This window comes from Salmo salar, chromosome ssa09 (genome assembly GCF_905237065.1).
Source record: "Salmo salar chromosome ssa09, Ssal_v3.1, whole genome shotgun sequence".
Classification (NCBI taxonomy): Eukaryota; Metazoa; Chordata; class Actinopteri; order Salmoniformes; family Salmonidae; genus Salmo; species Salmo salar.
In genome coordinates, this window is record NC_059450.1 from 156,915,274 (window position 1) to 156,938,320 (window position 23,047).

A 23,047-nucleotide genomic window follows, 5' to 3' on the forward strand; every position below is an offset into this window, starting at 1 on the left:
AGGCTTTAATCATGTTAACGTGACATACCCGGAATGGGCGTCTACGGTCTGGCGTTTTGATAACATAATCAGTATCACTGAGTTTTCGGTCCACTACATATGGGCCAGAGAAACTGGAAGAGAGACACGAGCCGGGTACCGGCAACAACACCAAGACTTGGTCACCTGGTTGAAAAGAACGAAACACAGATTTAACATCAAAATTACGTTTAATTTTCTTTTGTGTGGAAGACTACAGCACAGGCGTCATGCAACCGCTCCTGGACTTGACTAACATAGTCTAGTACATTAGTAGAGGACCCAACTGAATCATCAGCCATAAGTTGTTCTTTCAGTACCTTGAGAGGCCCTCTCACGGTATGACCAAAGATTAGCTCAGCTGGGCTAAACCCAAGAGACTCTTGTACGGTCTCCCGAATAGCAAACAGCACGTAAGGCACCCCCTCATCCAAATCTTTTCCTGTATCCATACAGTATTTACGCAACATAGCTTTTAGCGTCTGATGCCAACGTTCCAGCGCGCCCTGACTCTCCGGGTGGTAAGCGCTAGACATCTGATGGGACACTGACAAGGACTTCAACACACTTCCAAACTATTTTGATGTAAAATTTGTGCCTTGATCCGTCTGTACAATTTTTGGAAATCCAAAGGTAGAGAAATACTTAATCAGCGCCTTCACAATTGCCTTACTTGTGATTTTACGCATAGGAATCGCCTCTGGGTACCTTGTAGCAGTGCACATTATTGTTAACAAGAATTGATTACCCGACTTAGTCCTGGGTAAGGGACCAACACAATCGAGGATTACATTCTCAAACGGCTCTCCCATGACCGGAATAGGGCAGAGAGGAGCCGGGGAAATTACCTGGTTAGGCTTCCCCACCACTTGGCAAGTACTACATGTACGGCAATAGCGAGCCACATCCCGTTTCATTCCCGGCCAGAAGAAATGCCGGAGGATTCGGTCGTAGGTTTTAGTCACCCCTAGATGACCAGACCAGGGAATATCATGAGCTAGGGACAACACCTTCGTCTGAAAAACGGGGCAGGAACTACAATCTGGCAAACAGAACTCCAATCATTTTCTAGGTCAGCACGGGGAGTCCATTTTCTCATCAGAAGCCCCTTCTCAAGGAAATACGTCACACCTTTCCTCTTTTTCTCACTCAAAGGTAACATGGAGGAAAAACATTTGGCCAAGCCCACATCCTCTATCTGGGCAGCTATTAGCTCCTCCCGAGTAACTGGCAACCTTAAACAGTCCACCGAGGAAGCCATTGTCTTGTCTTTATTTCCATCATCATGATCAGAACTCACTGGGAACACAGGAGTAGAACACTGACTATCTTCCCCATTCAACATAGGTGCAAGCACAGAGTCAGCTAAGTCTACCATGGTACCTAAGCGACGTGACTGCGCACGCGTAATGGCACACGCTGGTAATGCTTCGGGAAACGTTGTTCCCAAAACATCCGCACTTGACTGAGCATCAGGCTTGTCTAGTACTTCTAACACAGGCACAACTTTGCCTCCTGCTAGATCATTACCCATGATTAGAGCAACCCCATTTACGGGAAGCTCGGACTGTACACCGATTCTGAAACATCCACTCACTAGATCAGAAGTCAAATGGACAGTATGTAACGGAACAGGCACACAACCCATTTCGATCCCCCTCAATAATACACTAGAGCCACAATAAGACTCTTCTGACCAGGGCAGAACACTCGAGAGAATTACAGACTGAGCCGCACCAGTATCTCTCAATATCAAAACTGGCTTTTGGTCTCCAGAATCACCTGTCAGGGAAACAAAGCCTTTAAATATGAACGGGTCGTACGTTTTGATCAGGACGACTTCAGGACTCTCCTTTACAGAGCTCTTATTGGTTACTTTAATCAAACCCACACTTTTATGGAGTTTAGGGGTTGAAGCTGGTGACTTGCGTTTTAGAGACGTACATTCCGAAATTACGTGTCCTACTTTATGACAGTAAAAACATGCGCCTTCCTCCTTTTGATTCAGCCGTGTACTTCCTGAGTACTTCCTGTACTTCCTGAGTAACGGTGGGAATTGTTGACAGGAGAGGATACAACCGGTCTAGTCTCACTACGGGAAACACCGTTTTATGTGTTAACACAAATTCATCTGCAAGCACCGCGGCGTCAGATAACTTTTAACACTTTCTGTTCATTAATGTATACAACCAGCCGCTCTCGGAGGCTGTTTTTAAAATTCTTCCAATAACATTAATTCACGAAGACCTTCAAAGTCATTGATTTTACTCGCTGAGCACCATTTGTCAAAAGAGAGACTCCTCTCTAGCGAATTCAATAAAAGTTTAGAGGATTTGGAGTGCTTTCTAAACTTTTGTCTATAAGCCTCTGGCACAAGCTCATACCCACGGAGCACAGTAGCCTTAACTATGTCGTAATTAAGACTATCAGCGAGAGAAAGAGTACCCAATACCTCCTGCGCTTTACCGGACAATTTACATTGGAGTAAAAGCGGCCACACATCCCTAGGCCAATTCAAAGCCACTGCTATGCGTTCGAATGCACAAAAGTAAGAGTCAACCTCAGACTCACGGAATTGTGGAACTAAAGCAATATGCCGGCTAATGTCAAAGGTAGAGGCAGATCCTGGGGTGGAAAACACACTATTGGAAATGGCAGGGACAGCCGGCCAGCCTCGCCATCTCCGCCTCTAATTCCAATTTGCGCATTTCGAAGTCCATCTGCCTTATCTTAAGGTCCTTTTCTGCTTCCAACGCCAGACGGCGCATCTCCAACTTGAGATGTAGCTCATCCTTTCGGATTTGTGCTCGCTCTTCTGCCTCCATCTGTAAATGTACAGCCGTAGGCATAGGAGGAAGAGGGTCAAATCGAGGCAAGGTGGCCGGGGCCTTATACTCAACCTCATCGTCAGGCCTAGACGGGGTACCCAGAGCATCCACCACCTCTCCAACCGTAGGCCGAGGCAAAACCAACACCTGCTTTTCAATCAGCGCCGCTAACACCAATGTCTTTACCTCCGCCTTAACAAAACCCCTTGGCACGGAGATATCGAAATGGTCTGCCAAAGTCTCTAAATCCACTCTCCTACAATTCTCAAAACCCTCCCACGTTGGGTTATCCAGAAAAAACTTCAGGTTAAAGTTGGCCATTTTCTAAATCCTCCACCTAACAACAACAGCACTAAAGACTACACCCAACACAACAACCACCCAATCCACCTTTACTACCCTAGTGTGCGGGCACAAGCTGGATCAATAAATATCCCGGATGAGCCCCCATATTACGTTGTCCCCTCGGGTGTAGCTCGTCTGAGGAGGAGACGTAAATGCCTGGGCCTAAACACACCAGGTAACCAGATGAAAGGGGAAGAAATGTGGGGTGTAATGAGCGAAAAATAAAATCAGACCACAACCAGAACTCAATTTTAGCCCTCAGGGGATGTTTAGTGAAGTAATTAAATAAACAATATAAAACACCCATAAAGAACCAGTAAGAAAACAAAAGCTAACAACCACAACCCGGGAAGGTAAGAGAAGGGAAATGTTTGGGATCGGGGTCCAAGTAATGAAAATAAACAAAAGGTCCCTCCTCTTCTACACACCTAATCCTTCCTAACACACTCTAAACCCTAACCCACTGTCCTACCTGATTCCTAATCCTTCCTAACACACTCTAAACCCTAACCCACTGTCCTACCTGGTTCCTAATCCTTCCTAACACACTCTAAGCCCTAACCCACTGTCCTACCTGGTTCCTAATCCTTCCTAACACACTCTAAACCCTAACCCACTGTCCTACCTGGTTCCTAATCCTTCCTAACACACTCTAAACCCTAACCCACTGTCCTACCTGGTTCCTAATCCTTCCTAACACACTCTAAACCCTAACCCACTGTCCTACCTGGTTCCTAATCCTTCCTAACACACTCTAAACCCCTAACCCACTGTCCTACCTGGTTCCTAATCCTTCCTAACACACTCTAAACCCCTAACCCACTGTCCTACCTGGTTCCTAATCCTTCCTAACACACTCTAAACCCCTAACCCACTGTCCTACCTGGTTCCTAATCCTTCCTAACACACTCTAAACCCCTAGCCCACTGTCCTACCTGGTTCCCAATCCTTCCTAACACACTCTAAACCCCTAACCCACTGTCCTACCTGGTTCCTAATCCTTCCTAACACACTCTAAACCCCTAACCCACTGTCCTACCTGGTTCCTAATCCTTCCTAACACACTCTAAACCCCTAGCCCACTGTCCTACCTGGTTCCTAATCCTTCCTAACACACTCTAAACCCTAACCCACTGTCCTACCTGGTTCCTAATCCTTCCTAACACACTCTAAACCCCTAACCCACTGTCCTACCTGGTTCCTAATCCTTCCTAACACACTCTAAACCCCTAACCCACTGTCCTACCTGGTTCCCAATCCTTCCTAACACACTCTAAGCCCTAACCCACTGTCCTACCTGGTTCCTAATCCTTCCTAACACACTCTAAACCCCTAACCCACTGTCCTACCTGGTTCCCAATCCTTCCTAACACACTCTAAACCCCTAACCCACTGTCCTACCTGGTTCCTAATCCTTCCTAACACACTCTAAACCCCTAGCCCACTGTCCTACCTGGTTCCTAATCCTTCCTAACACACTCTAAACCCTAACCCACTGTCCTACCTGGTTCCTAATCCTTCCTAACACACTCTAAACCCCTAACCCACTGTCCTACCTGGTTCCTAATCCTTCCTAACACACTCTAAACCCTAACCCACTGTCCTACCTGGTTCCTAATCCTTCCTAACACACTCTAAACCCCTAACCCACTGTCCTACCTGGTTCCTAATCCTTCCTAACACACTCTAAACCCCTAACCCACTGTCCTACCTGGTTCCTAATCCTTCCTAACACACTCTAAACCCCTAGCCCACTGTCCTACCTGGTTCCTAATCCTTCCTAACACACTCTAAACCCCTAGCCCACTGTCCTACCTGGTTCCTAATCCTTCCTAACACACTCTAAACCCCTAACCCACTGTCCTACCTGGTTCCTAATCCTTCCTAACACACTCTAAACCCTAACCCACTGTCCTACCTGGTTCCTAATCCTTCCTAACACACTCTAAACCCCTAACCCACTGTCCTACCTGGTTCCTAATCCTTCCTAACACACTCTAAACCCCTAACCCACTGTCCTACCTGGTTCCTAATCCTTCCTAACACACTCTAAACCCTAACCCACTGTCCTACCTGGTTCCTAATCCTTCCTAACACACTCTAAACCCTAACCCACTGTCCTACCTGGTTCCTAATCCTTCCTAACACACTCTAAACCCTAACCCACTGTCCTACCTGGTTCCTAATCCTTCCTAACACACTCTAAACCCTAGCCCACTGTCCTACCTGGTTCCTAATCCTTCCTAACATACTCTAAACCCTAGCCCACTGTCCTACCTGGTTCCTAATCCTTCCTAACACACTCTAAACCCTAACCCACTGTCCTACCTGGTTCCTAATCCTTCCTAACACACTCTAAACCCTAACCCACTGTCCTACCTGGTTCCTAATCCTTCCTAACACACTCTAAACCCTAACCCACTGTCCTACCTGGTTCCTAATCCTTCCTAACACACTCTAAACCCTAACCCACTGTCCTACCTGGTTCCTAATCCTTCCTAACACACTCTAAACCCTAACCCACTGTCCTACCTGGTTCCTAATCCTTCCTAACACACTCTAAACCCTAACCCACTGTCCTACCTGGTTCCCAATCCTTCCTAACACACTCTAAACCCTAGCCCACTGTCCTACCTGGTTCCCAATCCTTCCTAACACACTCTAAACCCCTAACCCACTGTCCTACCTGGTTCCTAATCCTTCCTAACACACTCTAAACCCCTAACCCACTGTCCTACCTGGTTCCCAATCCTTCCTAACACACTCTAAACCCTAACCCACTGTCCTACCTGGTTCCTAATCCTTCCTAACACACTCTAAACCCCTAACCCACTGTCCTACCTGGTTCCTAATCCTTCCTAACACACTCTAAACCCTAGCCCACTGTCCTACCTGGTTCCTAATCCTTCCTAACACACTCTAAACCCTAACCCACTGTCCTACCTGGTTCCTAATCCTTCCTAACACACTCTAAACCCTAACCCACTGTCCTACCTGGTTCCTAATCCTTCCTAACACACTCTAAACCCTAACCCACTGTCCTACCTGGTTCCTAATCCTTCCTAACACACTCTAAACCCTAACCCACTGTCCTACCTGGTTCCTAATCCTTCCTAACACACTCTAAACCCTAACCCACTGTCCTACCTGGTTCCTAATCCTTCCTAACACACTCTAAACCCTAACCCACTGTCCTACCTGGTTCCTAATCCTTCCTAACACACTCTAAACCCTAACCCACTGTCCTACCTGGTTCCCTAATCCTTCCTAACACACTCTAAACCCTAGCCCACTGTCCTACCTGGTTCCCTAATCCTTCCTAACACACTCTAAACCCCTAACCCACTGTCCTACCTGGTTCCTAATCCTTCCTAACACACTCTAAACCCCTAACCCACTGTCCTACCTGGTTCCTAATCCTTCCTAACACACTCTAAACCCTAACCCACTGTCCTACCTGGTTCCTAATCCTTCCTAACACACTCTAAACCCTAACCCACTGTCCTACCTGGTTCCTAATCCTTCCTAACACACTCTAAACCCTAACCCACTGTCCTACCTGGTTCCTAATCCTTCCTAACACACTCTAAACCCTAACCCACTGTCCTACCTGGTTCCTAATCCTTCCTAACACACTCTAAACCCTAACCCACTGTCCTACCTGGTTCCTAATCCTTCCTAACACACTCTAAACCCTAACCCACTGTCCTACCTGGTTCCTAATCCTTCCTAACACACTCTAAACCCTAACCCACTGTCCTACCTGGTTCCCAATCCTTCCTAACACACTCTAAACCCTAGCCCACTGTCCTACCTGGTTCCCAATCCTTCCTAACACACTCTAAACCCCTAACCCACTGTCCTACCTGGTTCCTAATCCTTCCTAACACACTCTAAACCCCCTAACCCACTGTCCTACCTGGTTCCCAATCCTTCCTAACACACTCTAAACCCTAACCCACTGTCCTACCTGGTTCCTAATCCTTCCTAACACACTCTAAACCCCTAACCCACTGTCCTACCTGGTTCCTAATCCTTCCTAACACACTCTAAACCCTAGCCCACTGTCCTACCTGGTTCCTAATCCTTCCTAACACACTCTAAACCCTAACCCACTGTCCTACCTGGTTCCTAATCCTTCCTAACACACTCTAAACCCCTAACCCACTGTCCTACCTGGTTCCTAATCCTTCCTAACACACTCTAAACCCTAACCCACTGTCCTACCTGGTTCCTAATCCTTCCTAACACACTCTAAACCCTAGCCCACTGTCCTACCTGGTTCCTAATCCTTCCTAACACACTCTAAACCCCTAGCCCACTGTCCTACCTGGTTCCTAATCCTTCCTAACACACTCTAAACCCTAACCCACTGTCCTACCTGGTTCCTAATCCTTCCTAACACACTCTAAACCCTAACCCACTGTCCTACCTGGTTCCTAATCCTTCCTAACACACTCTAAACCCTAACCCACTGTCCTACCTGGTTCCTAATCCTTCCTAACACACTCTAAACCCCTAACCCACTGTCCTACCTGGTTCCTAATCCTTCCTAACACACTCTAAACCCTAACCCACTGTCCTACCTGGTTCCTAATCCTTCCTAACACACTCTAAACCCTAACCCACTGTCCTACCTGGTTCCTAATCCTTCCTAACACACTCTAAACCCTAACCCACTGTCCTACCTGGTTCCTAATCCTTCCTAACACACTCTAAACCCCTAGCCCACTGTCCTACCTGGTTCCTAATCCTTCCTAACACACTCTAAACCCTAGCCCACTGTCCTACCTGGTTCCTAATCCTTCCTAACACACTCTAAACCCTAACCCACTGTCCTACCTGGTTCCTAATCCTTCCTAACACACTCTAAACCCTAACCCACTGTCCTACCTGGTTCCTAATCCTTCCTAACACACTCTAAACCCTAACCCACTGTCCTACCTGGTTCCTAATCCTTCCTAACACACTCTAAACCCTAACCCACTGTCCTACCTGGTTCCTAATCCTTCCTAACACACTCTAAACCCTAACCCACTGTCCTACCTGGTTCCTAATCCTTCCTAACACACTCTAAACCCTAACCCACTGTCCTACCTGGTTCCCAATCCTTCCTAACACACTCTAAACCCTAGCCCACTGTCCTACCTGGTTCCCAATCCTTCCTAACACACTCTAAACCCCTAACCCACTGTCCTACCTGGTTCCTAATCCTTCCTAACACACTCTAAACCCCTAACCCACTGTCCTACCTGGTTCCCAATCCTTCCTAACACACTCTAAACCCCTAACCCACTGTCCTACCTGGTTCCTAATCCTTCCTAACACACTCTAAACCCCTAACCCACTGTCCTACCTGGTTCCTAATCCTTCCTAACACACTCTAAACCCTAGCCCACTGTCCTACCTGGTTCCTAATCCTTCCTAACACACTCTAAACCCTAACCCACTGTCCTACCTGGTTCCTAATCCTTCCTAACACACTCTAAACCCTAACCCACTGTCCTACCTGGTTCCTAATCCTTCCTAACACACTCTAAACCCTAACCCACTGTCCTACCTGGTTCCTAATCCTTCCTAACACACTCTAAACCCTAGCCCACTGTCCTACCTGGTTCCTAATCCTTCCTAACACACTCTAAACCCTAGCCCACTGTCCTACCTGGTTCCTAATCCTTCCTAACACACTCTAAACCCTAACCCACTGTCCTACCTGGTTCCTAATCCTTCCTAACACACTCTAAACCCTAACCCACTGTCCTACCTGGTTCCTAATCCTTCCTAACACACTCTAAACCCTAACCCACTGTCCTACCTGGTTCCTAATCCTTCCTAACACACTCTAAACCCTAACCCACTGTCCTACCTGGTTCCTAATCCTTCCTAACACACTCTAAACCCTAACCCACTGTCCTACCTGGTTCCTAATCCTTCCTAACACACTCTAAACCCTAACCCACTGTCCTACCTGGTTCCCAATCCTTCCTAACACACTCTAAACCCTAGCCCACTGTCCTACCTGGTTCCCAATCCTTCCTAACACACTCTAAACCCCCTAACCCACTGTCCTACCTGGTTCCTAATCCTTCCTAACACACTCTAAACCCCTAACCCACTGTCCTACCTGGTTCCTAATCCTTCCTAACACACTCTAAACCCTAACCCACTGTCCTACCTGGTTCCTAATCCTTCCTAACACACTCTAAACCCTAACCCACCGTCCTACCTGGTTCCCAATCCTTCCTAACACACTCTAAACCCCCTAACCCACTGTCCTACCTGGTTCCTAATCCTTCCTAACACACTCTAAACCCCCTAACCCACTGTCCTACCTGGTTCCTAATCCTTCCTAACACACTCTAAACCCTAACCCACTGTCCTACCTGGTTCCTAATCCTTCCTAACACACTCTAAACCCTAACCCACCGTCCTACCTGGTTCCTAATCCTTCCTAACACACTCTAAACCCTAACCCACTGTCCTACCTGGTTCCTAATCCTTCCTAACACACTCTAAACCCTAGCCCACTGTCCTACCTGGTTCCTAATCCTTCCTAACACACTCTAAACCCTAACCCACTGTCCTACCTGGTTCCTAATCCTTCCTAACACACTCTAAACCCTAACCCACTGTCCTACCTGGTTCCTAATCCTTCCTAACACACTCTAAACCCTAACCCACTGTCCTACCTGGTTCCTAATCCTTCCTAACACACTCTAAACCCTAACCCACTGTCCTACCTGGTTCCTAATCCTTCCTAACACACTCTAAACCCTAACCCACTGTCCTACCTGGTTCCCAATCCTTCCTAACACACTCTAAACCCTAGCCCACTGTCCTACCTGGTTCCCAATCCTTCCTAACACACTCTAAACCCCCTAACCCACTGTCCTACCTGGTTCCTAATCCTTCCTAACACACTCTAAACCCCCTAACCCACTGTCCTACCTGGTTCCCAATCCTTCCTAACACACTCTAAACCCTAACCCACTGTCCTACCTGGTTCCTAATCCTTCCTAACACACTCTAAACCCCCTAACCCACTGTCCTACCTGGTTCCCAATCCTTCCTAACACACTCTAAACCCTAACCCACTGTCCTACCTGGTTCCTAATCCTTCCTAACACACTCTAAACCCCCTAACCCACTGTCCTACCTGGTTCCTAATCCTTCCTAACACACTCTAAACCCTAGCCCACTGTCCTACCTGGTTCCTAATCCTTCCTAACACACTCTAAACCCTAACCCACTGTCCTACCTGGTTCCTAATCCTTCCTAACACACTCTAAACCCTAACCCACTGTCCTACCTGGTTCCTAATCCTTCCTAACACACTCTAAACCCTAACCCACTGTCCTACCTGGTTCCTAATCCTTCCTAACACACTCTAAACCCTAGCCCACTGTCCTACCTGGTTCCTAATCCTTCCTAACACACTCTAAACCCCTAGCCCACTGTCCTACCTGGTTCCTAATCCTTCCTAACACACTCTAAACCCTAACCCACTGTCCTACCTGGTTCCTAATCCTTCCTAACACACTCTAAACCCCTAACCCACTGTCCTACCTGGTTCCTAATCCTTCCTAACACACTCTAAACCCTAACCCACTGTCCTACCTGGTTCCTAATCCTTCCTAACACACTCTAAACCCTAACCCACTGTCCTACCTGGTTCCTAATCCTTCCTAACACACTCTAAACCCTAACCCACTGTCCTACCTGGTTCCCAATCCTTCCTAACACACTCTAAACCCTAACCCACTGTCCTACCTGGTTCCTAATCCTTCCTAACACACTCTAAACCCTAGCCCACTGTCCTACCTGGTTCCCAATCCTTCCTAACACACTCTAAACCCCTAACCCACTGTCCTACCTGGTTCCTAATCCTTCCTAACACACTCTAAACCCCTAACCCACTGTCCTACCTGGTTCCTAATCCTTCCTAACACACTCTAAACCCTAACCCACTGTCCTACCTGGTTCCTAATCCTTCCTAACACACTCTAAACCCCTAACCCACTGTCCTACCTGGTTCCCAATCCTTCCTAACACACTCTAAACCCCTAACCCACTGTCCTACCTGGTTCCTAATCCTTCCTAACACACTCTAAACCCCCTAACCCACTGTCCTACCTGGTTCCTAATCCTTCCTAACACACTCTAAACCCTAGCCCACTGTCCTACCTGGTTCCTAATCCTTCCTAACACACTCTAAACCCTAACCCACTGTCCTACCTGGTTCCTAATCCTTCCTAACACACTCTAAACCCTAACCCACTGTCCTACCTGGTTCCTAATCCTTCCTAACACACTCTAAACCCTAGCCCACTGTCCTACCTGGTTCCTAATCCTTCCTAACACACTCTAAACCCTAACCCACTGTCCTACCTGGTTCCTAATCCTTCCTAACACACTCTAAACCCTAACCCACTGTCCTACCTGGTTCCTAATCCTTCCTAACACACTCTAAACCCTAGCCCACTGTCCTACCTGGTTCCTAATCCTTCCTAACACACTCTAAACCCCCTAACCCACTGTCCTACCTGGTTCCTAATCCTTCCTAACACACTCTAAACCCTAGCCCACTGTCCTACCTGGTTCCTAATCCTTCCTAACACACTCTAAACCCTAGCCCACTGTCCTACCTGGTTCCAAGAAAAATACAAGGGTGACACCTGCCCGGCTAACCTAGTGTATAAAACAATGGGTTATCTACGTGGGAATGTACACCCATGGGCAGATCTACCTTTCCCCTTCTCCAGGACCTAGGTAGGGTGGAGTACCTCAAGAGGACAGGCTGAAACACAAACAACGATAAATTAAAACAAATCATCACATAATCAAACAAAACAAGTGTCCTCTCTCTCTCTCCCCCTCTCTCTTCTCACACGGCAAACAGATATCCTCTCTGTAATCAGCTACAGCCACGCCCACCATCGTTAGCCGCAACTCGGTACACCTGTAATGCCCAAGACACAAACAAACTAACAGGGGAAAATGGGGAACAAGAAAAACGTAACACGTAACAATGGCCAATATTAAAAACAGTCAAATGCATTTGTGAATTCAATCGCTTTATTGTTTAATTATTTAAGGTTCTCTCTTTTCTGTGCTGGAGTTCTTTAAAAAAAAAAAAAGTAGGCTAACACATTACTGCTTACTGGAACTCCCAAAGTCATCCAATCGTTATAGTAGGATTTGAAGCAATAGCCTACCCTCGTGTGGTCAACTATTTCAGCACCGTTTCACACTGCTCTGAGACAAGCATGGGGACTGGTCTTGATAAATCAATCAGATTTTTATTTTCACTGCATCTCCGTTTGGGTATTGGTTAGACTACAATTAGGTTGTGGAAATGTTAGGATTATTTTGCTCTTCACTTGCAGTCACTTAGTAGCCTAGGCCTACTCCTGACCAGTAACGTTGTACAGCTCCATCTTTTCCTAACGGAAACCCTAAGGGTTTCGTTTTTCTTGGAAGAGATGCACCATAATATTGATCAAAATAATTAAGCTACATTTCTTAAAATCCATCCCATATACTATGTTCTTACAAAAAAAATGCTTTAAATTCTCTAGTACAGCCAATATTTAATAAGTCAAATACTTCTCAAATATGCCCTCTAGTGGTCAAACTAGCGCTAACTAGCGTTAGTGCAATGACATGCTAGCAGTTACCTTAGACTTCCAGTCGTTGAGCTAATGCTAGTTAGCAACTTCTTCTCAACCTACATGCATAGCTATATAAATGGTACCCATGAGTTCATCTGACTCTGGGTCAGTAGATAAAGGACCTCATCTGACTCTGGGTCAGTAGATAAAGGGCCTCATCTGACTCTGGGTCAGTAGATAAAGGACCTCATCTGACTCTGGGTCAGTAGATAAAGGACCTCATCTGACTCTGGGTCAGTAGATAAAGGACCTCATCTGACTCTGGGTCAGTAGATAAAGGACCTCATCTGACTCTGGGTCAGTAGATAAAGGACCTCATCTGACTCTGGGTCAGTAGATAAAGGACCTCATCTGACTCTGGGTCAGTAGATAAAGGACCTCATCTGACTCTGGGTCAGTAGATAAAGGACCTCATCTGACTCTGGGTCAGTAGATAAAGGACCTCATCTGACTCTGGGTCAGTAGATAAAGGACCTCATCTGACTCTGGGTCAGTAGATAAAGGACCTCATCTGACTCTGGGTCAGTAGATAAAGGGCTTAATCTGACTCTGGGTCAGTAGATAAAGGAGTTCATCTGACTCTGGGTCAGTAGATAAAGGACCTCATCTGACTCTGGGTCAGTAGATAAAGGACCTCATCTGACTCTGGGTCAGTAGATAAAGGAGTTCATCTGACTCTGGGTCAGTAGATAAAGGACCTCATCTGACTCTGGGTCAGTAGATAAAGGAGTTCATCTGACTCTGGGTCAGTACATAAAGGGATTCATCATAACACGCACAGCATAACAGCTGTGTAAACTCTGTAGTAGGATCAGGAGTTTTTCCTGACCTGAACTTCCTCTCTAACAGGTCAGGTTACGTCCTCAGCTCCAGGCCTTCTCTTCTGAAGACACTTAAAATAGATCTAGTTTGTCCTACTCTATATTTAAGCAGTAGTTTCTTCTCCTAATGTTTTTTTTGTGTGTGTGTGTGTGTGTGTGTGTGTGTGTGTGTGTGTGTGTGTGACCATGCAGTCCAGACGATGGACGAGGACCTGAATGCGTCTCTGGCCCAGGCTGATGAGTTATCCAGAGAGTTTACCTCTCTGTTACAGGGGGTAACCCCCAGCACCCAGTCTGTTTCTCAGGTAAACACACACACACACACACACACACACAGCTCAGCTATTCAGACCCAGAGCTCAGTAACAATGCTGTGCCGTGTATGTTCTCCTCGTCTCCCTACAGACTCCATCTGATGCTGCGATCCCCAGAGAAAAACCCCAGCCATCAACCTCAGAGAAACAGACAGGAGGCAGCAGCAGCTCTGTCCCCTACTCCCCCAGCTCTCTCCCCTTCTCCCCCAGCTCCAGCTCTCTCCCCTTCTCCCCCAGCTCCAGCTCTCTCCCCTTCTCCCCCAGCTTCAGCTCTCTCCCCTACTCCCCCAGCTTCAGCTCTCTCCCCTACTCCCCCAGCTCCAACCTGGATGTCATGGTCTCTAGCAGTAAGGCGACGCCCTCCTCCCCTTCCCAGGCACAACGAGACAGATACTCTCTCTCTCCGTCCTGTCATTCTGGAGGTTATGACCCCAACTACTCCTATGGTCAGCTGACCCCTCCCAACCAATCACCTCGTACCCAGCGTCGTGCGTCTCCTTCTCCGTCTCGCCAAATGACCTACGACCGCAGCCCGCGAGGATCAATCAGCTATGTTGATTCAAACCACTCCCCTCCTTCCCCAGCTCCTGGCTACGATCAATCACATCGGGGGAGGGTACTACCCTCACACTCCTTGTCCAATCTGCTGTCCCCGTATGATTCTGCTACGATGGGTCGGACATCACCACGACTGGGCCGAAGCCACTCCCCTTCCCAGTTCAGCCAACCAGCAGCACCCAGCACCCTGCCACGGAATTTTGTGCCTTTCAGCCAATCTGGTGAGTAGCCTTACTGTAGCTACAGTGCATTGGGAAAGTATTCAGACCCCTTGACTTTTTCCACGTTTTGTTACGTTACAATCTTGTTCTAAAATTGATCAAAATATTTTTTTCCCTCATCAATCTACACACAATACCCCATAATAACAAAGCGAAAACAGTTTTTTCTGCAAATGTATAAAAAATAAAAAGAGAATATGTTATTTACATGAGTATTCAGACCCATAGTTATGAGACTAGAAATTGAGCTCAGGCGCATCCTGTTTCCATTGATCAACTTTGAGATGTTTCTACAACTTGATTGGAGTCCACCTGTGGTGAATTCAATGTATTGGACATGTTTTGGAAAGGCACACACCTGTCTATATAAGGTCCCACAGTTGACAGTTGTCATGACGTTGGCCTGTGGGTAAGGTTTATGACCCCCCATAAATACCTTTCTCCCTTCCCCTCTCTCTCTGACCCTACTGAAGGACTGTTGAATAGCCTTTGTTAAATATAGAGAGTCTGGGAAAATCAAACAAGTGGGGGGAAAGGAACCATATTTCGGTAATAGAACCAGTTGGAAATATGCGTTGGTACTTAATGAATATGATGTCAGTTCGGTGGTCATCTGAGACATTATGACTGATGACAGGACGACATAAACGGTATCTGGGAAAGTCTACACATTCTAGTTATCAGATTCACATGGAATTGTTGTAAAATTTAAATGTTTGAATATGAATCTATTTGTGAAAAGATTAAATGTAATTTTAGCTTCCAAATGAGAGAATTGGGTTTTCATAAGGTTAGAGCCCTGACCGCCCCTGTGAAGAGACATGGTTTATAAACTATGAAACACACCCTTCTCTCCCCCCACTATATAAGCCCTTGACAAAAATGTAACCTCCTGTTCCGAGGACGATAGGACGACGGTCCATACGTTAAAAAGGACTAACATGTCAACTACAGAACTAAGCCAACCTCAGCGTGAGCTTTGGTTGTGAATGGTATGAACTTTGAACTCTTATTCACTAAAGAAGTGAGACATCCTAGCTGTTGAGTTAGCAACAGCAGCTGTAAATGTGGGCTAGGAAAGGACGGACGACGTATCCAGTCTAACACACAACGAAAATACTACAACGTATCCAATTTACCACCAGAGACATTCTTCCAAGGACAGGAAGATCTATGTTGGCCAACCTGGCCAGCATCTACGACCAATCTACCGAAGCGCAGCTCAGAGTAAATATTTATTGCATTTTCCTTTTCCAAATGGGCGGTAATTTAGAATGCATAAGATACTGTATTTACGATAGCATAGCTGTTTCTTTGGTCCTCAGTCTTCCCGCTCTTTCATTCAAGCCCAACCCCCTCTCTTTGTGTAACAAGCCATCATACAGGTTCTGTCCCCCAGGGACGTTTTCTGTATGACATAATTTGCATTCTGTGTATATGTAATTCTGTGTGATTAGTTAGGTATTTAGTAAATAAATAATTAAACCCAATTTTGTATTGCTGATTCAACTTGTTAGCCAGGGTACGTGAAGATAACCAAGAATTTACAAATTTCAGATGAGACTGAAATAAGGTGACGATTAATATTGACTGCTATTGATGTAAAATATTACTAGGTCTTTAAGAGGTTATTCGGAAGATAACAGCTCTATAAACACTCTTCCGTGGTGCCCCGACTTTCTAGCTAATTCCATTTACATGATTAGCTCAATCAGGTAATATTAATTACAGAGAAAGGATTTTATAGAATAGCATGTCATGTCACTTAATCCGGCATAGCCAAAGACACGACACAGTGCATGTCAGAGCAAAAACCAAACCATGAGGTCGAAGGAATGCTGAGACAGCATTGTGTCGAGGCACAGATCTGGGGAAGGGTACCAAAAAATATCTGCAGCATTGAAGGTCCCCAAGAACACAGTGGCCTCCATCATTCTTAAATGGAAGAAGTTTGGAATCACCAAGACTCTTCCTAGAACTGGCCGCCCGGCAAAACTGAGCAATCGAGGGAGAAGGACCTTGGTCAGGGAGGTGACCCAGAACCCGAATGGTCACTCGGACAGAGCTCCAGAGTTCCTCTGTGGCGATAGGAGAACCTACCATCTCTGCAGCACTCCATCAGTTAGGCCTTTATGGTAGAGTGGCCAGACGGAAGCCACTTCTCAGTAAAAGGCACATGACAGCCCACAAAAGGACTCTCAGACCATGAGAAACAAGATTCTCTGGTCTGATGAAACCAAGATTGAACTCTTTGGCCTGAATGCCAAGCATCACGTCTGGAGGAAACCTGCCACCATCCCTACGGTGAAGCATGGTGGTGGCATTATCATGCTGTGGGGATGTTTTTCAGCGGCAGGGACTGGAAGACTAGTCAGGATCGCGGGAAAGATGAACAGAGCAAAGTACAGAAATCCTTAATGAAAACCTGCTCCAGAGCGCTCAGGACCTCAGACTGGGGCGAAGGTTCACCTTCCAACAGGACAACGACCTTAAGCACACAGCCAAGACAATGCAGGAGTGGCTTCGGGACAAGTCTCTGAATGTTCTTGAGTGGCACTGCCAGAGCCCGGACTTGAACCCAATCTAACATCTCTGGTGAGACCTGAAAATAGCTGTGCAGCGACGCTCCCTATCCAACCTGACAGAGCTTGAGAGGATCTGCAGAGAAGAATGGGAGAAACTCTCCAAATACAGGTGTGCCAAGCTTGTAGCGTCATACCCAAGAAGACTCCAGGCTGTAATCGCTGCCAAAGGTGCTTCAACAGTAAAGGGTCTGAATGCCTATTTAAATGTCATTTGCAAAAAGGTTTTAAAGTGTTTTTTCTTTGTCATATTGGGGTATTGTGTGTAGATTGAGCGGAAAAAACCTGTTAATCTATTTTAGAATAAGGCTGTAACGTAGCAATGTGGAAAAAGTCAAGGGGTCTGAATGCATTGTCTAGTACAATATTTAAGGGCCAGTGCAGTCAAATGTGATTTTCCTGTGTTTATTTATATACACAGTACCAGTCAAAAGTTTGGACACAACTACTCATTCAAGGGTTTTTCTTTATTTTTACTATTTTCTACATTGTAGAATAATAGTGAAGACATCAAAACTATGAAATAACACATGTAGTAACCAAAAAAGTGTTAAACAAATTATTCAAAGTAGCCACCCTTTGCCTTGATGACAGATTTGCACACTCTTGGCATTCTCTCAACCAGCGTCATGAGGAATGCTTTTCCAACAGTCTTGAAGGAGTTCCCACATATGCTGAGCACTTGTTGCCTGGTTTTCCTCACTCTGCGGTCCAACTCATCCCAAACCATCTCAATTGGGTTGAGGTCAGGTGATTGTGGAGGCCAGGTCATCTGATGCAGCACTCCATCACTCTCCTTTTTGGTCAAATAGCCCTTACACAGCCTGGAGGTGTGTGTTGGGTCATTGTCCTGTTGAAAACAAATGGATAGTCCCACTAAGCACAAACCAGATGGGATGGCGTATCGCTGCAGAGTGCTGTGGTAGCAATGTTGGTTAAGTGTGCCTTGAATTCTAAATATATCACTGACAGTGTCACCAGCAAAGCACCCCCACACCTCCTCCTCCATGCTTCATGTTGGGAACCACACATGCGGAGACCATCCGTTCACCTACTCTGCATCTCACAAAGACACAGCGGTTGGAACCAAAAATCTCCAGTTTGGACTCATCAGACCAAAGGACAGATTTCCACCAGTCTAATGTCCATTGCTCGTGTTTCTTGGCCCAAGCAAGTCTCTTATTATTGGTGTCCTTTAGTAGTGGTTTCTTTGCAGCAATTCGACCATGAAGGTCTGATTCACGCAGTCTCATCTGAACAGTTGATATTGAGATGTGTCTGTTATTTGAACTCTGTGAAGCATTTATTTGGGCTGCAATCTGAGGCTGGTAACTCTAATGAACTTATCCTCTGCAGCAGAGGTAACTCTGGGTCTTCCATTCCTGTGGCAGTCCTCATGAGAGCTAGTTTCATCATAGCGCTTGATGGTTTTTGTGACTGCACTTGAGGAAACTTTCAAAGTTCTTGAAATGTTCCGCACTGACTGTCCTTCATGTGTTAAAGTAATGATGGACTGTCGTTTCTCTTTGCTTATTTGAGCTGTTCTTGCCATAATATGTACTTGGTATTTTACCAAGTAGGGCTATTTCTGTATACCACCCCTACTTTGTCACAACACAACTGATTGGCTCAAACGCATTCAGAAGGAAAGAAATTCCACAAATTAACTTTTAACAAGGCACACCAGTTAATTGAAATGCATTCCAGGTGACTACCTCATGAAGCTGGTTGAGAGAATGCCAATAGTGTGCAAAGCTGTTATCAATGCAAAGGATGGCTACTTTGATTAATTTGTTTAACACTTTTTTGGTTACTACATGATTCCATATGTGTTATTTCATAGTTTTGATCTCTTCACTATTATTCTACAATGTAGAAAATAGTAAAAAAATAAAGAAAAACCCTTGAATGAGTAGGTGTGTCCAAACTTTTGTCTGGTACTGTATATATAAGACATACATACAGTATACATTCATACAGTGTATATTTATACATTCATACAGTATATATTTATACATGCATACAGTGTATATTTATACATGTATATATTTATACATGCATGCATACATACATAGTGTATATTTATATATGCATACAGTATATATTTATACATAGTGTATATTTATACATGCATAAAGTGTATATTTATACATACAGTATGTATAAATTTTTTTTACACACTATGAGTTTGGGAAAATAGTGTGAAAATGATGATAATGTCCTTTTAGTTTAAAGGGCTGTTTTGAAAAGAGCGTTCCAAAACCTCAATTCAACAACTAGGTTCCCTTCCCCAGTCAGACCACTCCGAGACAGTCCTAGGATCATTCTTGCTTGAGAAATTACTCTTTTTTTTGCTAATAAGCTATTGTTGTTTCTTTTTGACCATTTGAATCAAAAACATTCGCAGTAAAGTATTTAATTGTTACCCAGAAATGATTTGATATTGAGATTAAAAATGGCTGCGTTGGGAACTTTAATGTAATTTAGTCAGCGGATCTGTTTTAGTCAACACAGGTTCTGGAAGTGGAGTGAACGCTTCACAATTCTCTAGTATGTGCCACTACATTGACTCCATGTGCCACTACATTGACTCCATGTGCCACTACACTGACTCTCTAGTATGTGCCACTACATTGACTCCATGTGCCACTACATTGACTCCATGTGCCACTACATTGACTCTATGTGCCACTACATTGACTCTATGTGCCACTACATTGACTCTATGTGCCACTACATTGACTCTCTAGTATGTGCCACTACATTGACTCTCTAGTATGTGCCACTACATTGACTCTATGTGCCACTACATTGACTCTCTAGTATGTGCCACTACATTGACTCCATGTGCCACTACATTGACTCTTTAGTATGTGAATTTAATAACTTTGACACACACAGACAGGAGCCTACATTTCTCAGTAATCTGAATTCTGACCGTTAGTTTTTATTCTCTCTCCAGATGAAGTCATGCAGAGACAGAAGAGCCCAGGTAAATGGAACGAGACCGATCTGGACGTGGCATCTCATAAGAAGAAACCCCACCACACCTACGACAGTAAGGCCTCTCACACACACACACACACACAGACACAGACACAGACACAGAACCACACACACATACATACATACATACATACATACATACATACATACATACATACACACACACACACACACACACGCACACAGTAACACACACACACACACACACACACACACACACACACACACACACACACACACACACACACACACACACACACACATACATACATACATACATACATACATACATACATACATACATACATACATACATACATACATACATACATATACACACACACACACACGCCTACGACAGTAAGGCCACACACACACACACACACACACACACACAGACACAGACACAGACACACACACACACACACACATACATACATACATACATACATACATATACACACACACACACACACACACGCCTACGACAGTAAGGCCACACACACACACACACACACACACACGCCACACACACACACACACACACACACACACACACACACCTATGACAGTCAGGCCTCAACACACACACACACACCTACCTGTTGTTAACCTACCATCTCCCTGTTGCTAACCTACCATCTCCCTGTTGCTAACCTACCTTCTCCTTGTTGTTAACCTACCACCTCCCTGTTGTTAACCTACCACCTCCCTGTTGTTAACCTACCACCTCCCTGTTGCTAACCTACCACCTCCTTGTTGCTAACCTACCATCTCCTTGTTGTTAACCTACCACCTCCTTGTTGTTAACCTACCATCTCCTTGTTGTTAACCTACCTTCTCCCTGTTGTTAACCTACCACCTCCTTGTTGTTAACCTACCATCTCCCTGTTGTTAACCTACCTTCTCCTTGTTGTTAACCTACCACCTCCTTGTTGTTAACCTACCACCTCCCTGTTGTTAACCTACCACCTCCTTGTTGTTAACCTACCATCTCCTTGTTGTTAACCTACCATCTCCTTGTTGTTAACCTACCATCTCCCTGTTGTTAACCTACCATCTCCTTGTTGTTAACCTACCATCTCCCTGTTGTTAACCTACCATCTCCTTGTTGTTAACCTACCATCTCCTTGTTGTTAACCTACCATCTCCCTGTTGTTAACCTACCATCTCCCTGTTGCTAACCTACCATCTCCTTGTTGTTAACCTACCATCTCCCTGTTGTTAACCTACCTTCTCCCTGTTGTTAACCTACCACCTCCCTGTTGTTAACCTACCACCTCCTTGTTGTTAACCTACCATCTCCCTGTTGCTAACCTACCTTCTCCTTGTTGTTAACCTACCATCTGCTTGTTGTTAACCTACCATCTCCTTGTTGTTAACCTACCATCTCCCTGTTGTTAACCTACCATCTCCTTGTTGTTAACCTACCACCTCCTTGTTGTTAATCTACCACCTCCCTGTTGTTAAACTACCACCTCCTTGTTGCTAACCTACCACCTCCCTGTTGTTAAACTACCACCTCCTTGTTGTTAACCTACCACCTCCTTGTTGTTAACCTACCATCTCCTTGTTGTTAATCTACCACCTCCCTGTTGTTAAACTACCACCTCCTTGTTGCTAACCTACCACCTCCTTGTTGCTAACCTACCACCTCCTTGTTGTTAACCTACCATCTCCCTGTTGTTAACCTACCATCTCCTTGTTGTTAACCTACCATCTCCCTGTTGTTAACCTACCACCTCCTTGTTGTTAACCTACCATCTCCCTGTTGTTAACCTACCACCTCCTTGTTGTTAACCTACCATCTCCTTGTTGTTAACCTACCATCTCCTTGTTGTTAACCTACCACCTCCTTGTTGTTAAACTACCACCTCCTTGTTGTTAACCTACCACCTCCTTGTTGTTAACCTACCATCTCCCTGTTGTTAACCTACCATCTCCCTGTTGCTAACCTACCATCTCCTTGTTGTTAACCTACCATCTCCTTGTTGTTAACCTACCATCTCCTTGTTGTTAACCTACCACCTCCTTGTTGTTAAACTACCACCTCCTTGTTGTTAACCTACCATCTCCCTGTTGTTAACCTACCATCTCCTTGTTGTTAACCTACCATCTCCTTGTTGTTAACCTACCATCTCCCTGTTGTTAAACTACCACCTCCTTGTTGCTAACCTACCACCTCCCTGTTGTTAAACTACCACCTCCTTGTTGTTAACCTACCACCTCCTTGTTGTTAACCTACCATCTCCTTGTTGTTAATCTACCACCTCCCTGTTGTTAAACTACCACCTCCTTGTTGCTAACCTACCACCTCCTTGTTGCTAACCTACCACCTCCTTGTTGTTAACCTACCATCTCCCTGTTGTTAACCTACCATCTCCTTGTTGTTAACCTACCATCTCCTTGTTGTTAACCTACCACCTCCCTGTTGTTAACCTACCATCTCCTTGTTGTTAACCTACCATCTCCCTGTTGCAGAGACTGAGTGGCTGAGACCGTTGGTGCCAAACACTAACTGGAGAGAATCTAACCTGGATGGCCCTTCCCCTTCCAAGAAGGTAGGGTGTGTGTGTGTGTGTGTGTGTGTGTGGGTGTGGGTGTGGGTGTGGGTGGGGTGTGTGTGTGTGTGTGTGTGGTCATGCCCAGGTGTTTTGTTTGTTAATAATCATCCCTCTCTCTC

The 23,047-nt window shown here is 45.5% G+C and overlaps 1 protein-coding gene across 1 annotated transcript in view; it reads left to right on the top strand.

Annotated features, from left to right (window-relative positions):
• The window catches only part of ppp1r13l (protein phosphatase 1, regulatory subunit 13 like), a 77,428-nt gene that overhangs the window by 43,325 nt on the left and 11,056 nt on the right, over positions 1-23,047 (top strand). The window contains exons 3-6 of the mRNA XM_045724898.1: positions 13,876-13,988; positions 14,089-14,776; positions 20,321-20,416; positions 22,846-22,925. Of these exons, the coding sequence (XP_045580854.1) occupies positions 13,876-13,988; positions 14,089-14,776; positions 20,321-20,416; positions 22,846-22,925 (977 nt within the window). The remainder of the gene's footprint in view (positions 1-13,875; positions 13,989-14,088; positions 14,777-20,320; positions 20,417-22,845; positions 22,926-23,047) is intronic.